At 43.6% G+C, this 6431-nt stretch overlaps 1 protein-coding gene across 1 annotated transcript; it reads left to right on the top strand.

Annotated features, from left to right (window-relative positions):
• Positions 1-1694: 1694 nt before the first annotated feature.
• On the top strand, positions 1695-5115 carry LOC121536381 (lanC-like protein 3). The gene is given in 5 exon segments (XM_045206395.1): positions 1695-1739; positions 2813-2934; positions 4067-4344; positions 4463-4670; positions 4947-5115. Coding segments are annotated over 5 exon segments (813 nt in total). The 3' UTR covers positions 5107-5115.
• Positions 5116-6431: the final 1316 nt, after the last annotated feature.

The following is a 6431-nucleotide window of genomic DNA, read 5'->3' on the forward strand; positions in this document are numbered from 1 at the left end:
GATAACGTCATCATGTAGGCTGGCTCTGGCCCAACCCATCAGTTTCTGGGACCAATCAGAACGGTCAGAATGTGTTCCTATTCTAGAAATCATAGGAGAGGGAGGGAAATCTAGACTCATGGTGGAGAAGAAAGCTCAGTTTGGCCGGAGCGATGTGGATGGGTAGTCAGCCTTATGCAGCTTATCATAGAGACTGATGAAGTGAGTCTTCCCAGACGCTGGTAAATGTCACACTGCAGATGATAACCATTTTTACATACTGTAATTGTGTTTCATGTAAGCAATGTATTGTATTGCTTACAAATTCAAAGGGTAGTAGTGTGACAGTGAGTCCTGTTTTGTTGCTGGTGATTGTAGGGTAGGGGCGAAGAGGTCCATTGAACAGTAGGGGGTGACCAGTTTAGCCACTTCATTTCTCTCAGTCACGACTCCTTAGAAACTCAAATTAAAACACATGAACCGAATGACATTCATCCACTCCATTACAGCACACTAATGGTTTCCCCACTGAGAATGTTATCCACTGATTGAAGGATGTACAATAGCCCCTCATACTTGATGAAGAGCTCTCCAAAGGTCCTCAGAACTGTGCTCGGTACCCCGGACTAAAAGCAGCAGATGATGTCTCATGCCCTGCACCTCTTCAGAGAGAGCACACTAGTATCTCACTAAAATAGGTGCAATTTTCACAACTAGGCTGTGTTGGAACATCCGGTACAGTCATGTGTACCAGTCTATTTTGTAATATAGTTTGGTGTGAAATAGTCTAACATGCTGCAAAGTGCATATTGCAGACCTTAACTGATGGATCAGAAGAATATTCTAAAAACGTTAGGTCACAATCTCAAAACATTTAGGATCCAGTGTCCCAGAACATCCTCCTATGCCCAGCAGGGTAGAAACATATTATAGGAGTAGACATTGCACTAGGCAGCTGCGCCTGACCATGGTTCTACATTGGCTCTCCTGCAAGCCACAAAATTGTGTTAGCCAGCTGAAATAACTCCTAGATATTCGAATTTGAATAATCAACCACATGGGGTCTAACATTTAGTAGTTTGATATTACATGAGTAAAATCCATTGTCTGAGTGCTCTAGGATATCTGATTACCACTGAGGTCTTGTTCAAGCATTGCAAGGGCTGGAAGTTATTATTATTCATTTAAGATAAGGAGAGGGCACTGGTTTCAGAGCATTGATGACATTTAATTTTTCTAACTCAATCACAAATGACATTCAGGATCTCTCCCTGTCTTCACCAATGAAAGGGGACAGAATTTACATCAAAGTTCAGATATGGATTTCCCAGGCAAACAACGCTCCCCTCTATCGCATAGAGAACTGATTATTCGTGTCTAAAATGAACTAATCTCATCTCTATTGTTCAGTTCATTTGTTTGGAATAGACTGTGGATATCCCAGAGAGAAATCAGAATTAAAAACTATTTTTTTTGTAAGTTATTTCTAAAAGCCATCGTTTGAACGAGTCATTCACTCCTTATACAATGACCACCTCCCATAGTGTTAGAACCGCAGCAGGAGACAAATAGGAATACAAGTAATCTAAGAAATATAATAAAAAAATAATCAATTAAAAGCACTTTCCTGAACTTCGTGAACTCTCTGAACTATATTACTATTATTGATATAATGTTGTCTTTGTGCCGCTCATGGTGCCGCTCATGGTGCCGCAATGAGTTTCAGCACCACGAACAGCGACTGGTCCGACGGTCTAGCAGTAGAGGGAACCGCGAGTACATCTGTGCATTCCACCCTCATCCTCTCCCGTTTGAAGACGATTTCTCAACAGGGGGCTCCGGCCAGTTAAGGCACCCTTGCTTTGATCTGTAACACAAAAAAAACGTAACTACCGTCTGTTTATGGACATCGCGTATCACATCTAGCTGAGTCCTGTCTCCTCGCATTGCATTCAGTGATCAAAGGGGAATAGAACGTTCCCATAGGCCCATTAGGCCTATAGGCCTACTAACTATGTCCAACTTTGTTTGGTTTCAAACTAGATTTTAAAAAGTATACTTTAAAATGTGCATACAGTAGGCTATACCTACTAGGCCTATGTATAGGACCAACTCCAGAGTCATTTGAGGTTCACTGCATGATAAACAAGCCCTGCGTATACTTGTGCATATACCACCATCTACTGGTAACATGTCTGTACTTGGAAGGCATGTATGGCTGTCAGATAAGACTTTGACTGATTGCCTAGCTGGTCTGTGATTTTTCGGATCAAAAGTGGTTGGCATATTTTGCTTTAATCGATTGATTAACAAAAATAATTGTCTTCAATTGGAATATAAATAACAAATCGGAATTGATTGAGGGGGATAGAGAATGCGGTGTTGAGAATACAAGTCCCATAAATCTTAGGTAGGTTATGGTTGGTAGAATAAGACATTTCCTGGTTCCATGAAGACGCCAGATCATCACCAATATTAGGCTACTAGACATTTTATCCAAGGCCGTTTAACAGTCAGTGGTAGGATATAGGCCATTGCATTGCTTCTTTCCATCGGTGATGGAAAACCCCCGTTGCTTTGCACACCGTTTTGCCGAATACAAAGGTGTGTTTCTTGTAGGTCAAGGCGTCGAATCGGTGGTACATAAACTGGGGATAGAGGTGAGAGCCTGAGGGAAAAGAGAAAAGACCAATGACTAAAATCAAAAATGATTAGCCCTACTGACCAGGAGAAATATGACCTGAAAAATAATGTACTGGCTCTCTTGGCTCCATATTACCTGGTCTCAAACGTTACTTAAATGAAATAACACTTTTCAAATCTAATTTCACAGATTCATAGCAAGGATCAGATCCAGGCCATTTGCCAGGCTATCATAGAGTCTGGTAAACAGTATGCCAAGAGGAAGAGTATCTGGGTAAGTAGGCCTACATGTCTAGCCTACTTGGTTGATTGGCAGGAAGGGGGATGCTAATGAGTTTATATTGTCCCGAGGGCCTTAAATGACCTCTTTGTCATTTGTGTGATGCCTTAGCTCTTATCTGAAAGGACTAGATAGGTGAAAGCCTGGTAGCAGCCACAATACCCAGCCCAGGTCTTCACACATATCTTTCACTTATCCTGTCCTCTCTCTGTGATCTTGGGTCAGAAAGGTGATAAGGAAACAAGGAGACACAAAAAGAAACCACTGGTGACTATGTTTGAAACTAAGTTTGCTCATCCTTGATATTACCAGACGAAGGAGGCCATCAGAGTTGAAGACCATCAGTAGCACTCACAAAACCCATAGTAAGCAGCATAGGCTACATGGCTATATGCATGGATGCAAAATGAAGTGAAACTTTGAGGAAGTGAAAGCAAAATAAACATTCCCTAAGAACACACACACTGCACACAATTAGGTGGACTTTGCATGCCTCTCCAACAGTTAGCTTTAAGATTTGTCTGGTTCTCCATGGTTTAGAAGAACACAGTACCCAGACCTGGGTGCTGTGTTCTGTTGAGGCAGTGGGTCTGGGTACTGTGTTCTATTGAGGCGTTGGGTTCAGGTATGGGTACTGTGTTCTGCTGAGGCAGTGGGTCTGGTTACCCACCACCTCAACAGAACACAGTACCCAGACCTACTGCCTCAACAGAACATAGTACCCAGACCTACCGCCTCAACAGAACACAGTACCCAGACCTACTGCCTCAACAGAACACAGTACCCAGACCTACCGCCTCAACAGAACACAGTACCCAGACCTACTGCCTCAACAGAACACAGTACCCAGACCTACCGCCTCAACAGAACACAGTACCCATACCTGAACCCACCGCCTCAATAGAACACAGTACCCATACCCACCACCTCAACAGACCACAGTACCCAGACCCAGACCCAGACCTACTGCCTCAACAGAACACAGTACCCAGACCCACTGCCTCAACAGAACACAGTACCCAGACCTGAATCCACCGCCTCAATAGAACACAGGTGTTCCATGTGTCCAGCATTTGACCACAAGAGTCACAGAGAGCATTCTCTGATGGAATCAGAGAGGCTGTCTTTTTTAATGAATGCTGGCTATTGAATCGTGCCGTTTGTTTGTATGTGCTGCTTGCGTGTGTGTTTGTGTGTGTGTGTGGTGTGTGTGTGTGTGTGTGCACCTGTGTTTCTCTCCCCAGGTGCGGCCCATGGCCTGTCGTCGGTGCTGCAGATGCTGCTGTGTTACCAGGAGGTGCTGAGTGGAGCGGACAGGGATCTGGTCTGGCAGAGTGTGGACTTCCTCATGAACCAGGAGCAGAACTGTAACTGTTCGGCCAAGCTGGGAGCCATGACAGAGAGAGAGAATGAGCTGGTGCACTGGTGCCATGGAGCCCCAGGTACACTTTCAATCTGGCTCTTAATTGATTGATGTACTGATTTAGATAATATAGATAAGATAAAAGGTAAGTGGTTTCCCAGGTCTCCAATGTAATTGATGCTCATGCCTCTTCCCAGGTGTAGCCTACCTCTTTGCCAAAGCCTACCTGATCAATAGGAAGCCCCAGTACCTGGACACATGCATCCGCAGTGGGGAGCTGGTGTGGCAGAAGGGCCTGCTGAAGAAAGGTCCAGGGATCTGCCATGGGGTGGCAGGCAGCGCCTACTTCTTCATGTTACTGTACCGCCTCACAGGGAACTCCAAATACATCTACCGTGCTCAGAGGCATGGAGGCTCAGTTGGACAAATCATTGAGATGCAAACCTCTGTCCTGCCTCACCCTCACCAAATATACTGTATATAATGACGAGATGGTCTTGTCTCCGCCCTAACAATGGGAGTCGTTGTCCCAAAGGTGGGTCTGCTTAGTAAGCCCAATGAGCCCATAGAAACACATTGAATAACGCTGCGTGGACAGATTTTGATGGTAGTGGACCCACTCACTTCGCCTCTTCCTCTTCCTCTCTGCCCTGACACAGGTCTCCTCTTTTCTCCCAACAGGTTTGCAGAGTTCCTGTTCACGGAGTAGTTCAAGGCGGGCTCCTGCTCAGTCACCAGTGTTTACAGTCTGTTCAAGGGCCTGTCTGGAACCGTTTGCTTCCTGGTTGACCTCCTTCAGCCTGACCAGTCAGAGTTCCCACTCTTCAGTGTGTTTGTGTGATTAAGGCTACAATTGAACACTTCAGAAATGCATCCTTCCTCCCTCCTTACATTACAAGGAAGGCTCACCACAGAATCAAAGCTTAAACTGGTTATGTGATCACTGATTGTTCTTTATTATTGTGAGTGAGTGTCAAATTAAGTCAAGATAAAAATGAATTGCTATTTTGATATGTGAGGCTTATTTGATCTAATAGAAGTTTCATAGTGCTTAGGTTGTTATGAGTGTACTGATATAAGTGTGATGCACGTGACATCCCGACAACCTTTAGAAAAAAACACTTTATATCTGAGTTGTCCCTGTTAAAATTTTAGATGGTCTATGCATATTCTATGCATAGCATCTCACTCTCCATTGAATACAAGCGGTTGACTTCAACACCCCTAATCTAATATTCAAAAAAGTATTAAAATAAAGAGATGTATTCACCAATCCAAAGAGAGGAATAGGCGGGAGCTTGACAGCCCGCCGTTGCGCCCTGTGGACAACGAATCCCATTGGTAGGGCGGAGACACAAGCATCTTGAAATTATATCCAGTATCTCTGTTGACTGTGCTAATGCAGATACAAATAAGAGTAATGGCGAGCCTGTATAATACGGCATACTGATAAGTATTAGGCCTACACAGATCAACACATGGTTCACTTGAGGGTGCTGTTAAAATGACGTTAAAATAGGTCCAAATATGGTCAATAGTAATCTCCATCAACTCAAACCATTGTTTACCGCCCTGGGAACTCCTGCAACTTTATTGAAACTTTCTTAAGACACATTAAACGAAGGTTTTCACATGAGCCATATTCTTCATTGTATGGCAACAGCCGTACATTAATTTGTCCCCTGATATTTGGTGAGCTACTCTCCAACTGAAAAATTCCCAATTTCTTATGGACGCTATCTGTGATGTTACTCTCTGAACTGGCCTTACCTTACTTGAGAACACTAGATTAGACTGTATCTGTGATGCAATTTTTGGGGGGGAACTCTGTTGAGGGCATTGTCAATATGTAGATAGCCTATAGGCCTCCTGTTTTTTAATCCTCTGTAGCTCAGCTGGTAGAGCACGGCGCTTGTAACGCCAAGGTAGTGGGTTCGATCCCCGGGTCCACCCATACACAAAAAATGTATGCACACATGACTGTAAGTCGCTTTGGATAAAAGCGTCTGCTAAATGGCATATTATTATTATTATTATTATAATGTGGGCCTATTGATATTTTAATGTAAAGCCTCCTGCAATATTGTGGCCCTTTTTTCCTTAAATGTGTAATTTATTGATTTGCAAGATCATTAAAGCCTTCTAAATGTAGCATCATTACTGTTA

The sequence above is a fragment of the Coregonus clupeaformis genome, chromosome 23 (assembly GCF_020615455.1).
Source record: "Coregonus clupeaformis isolate EN_2021a chromosome 23, ASM2061545v1, whole genome shotgun sequence".
Classification (NCBI taxonomy): Eukaryota; Metazoa; Chordata; class Actinopteri; order Salmoniformes; family Salmonidae; genus Coregonus; species Coregonus clupeaformis.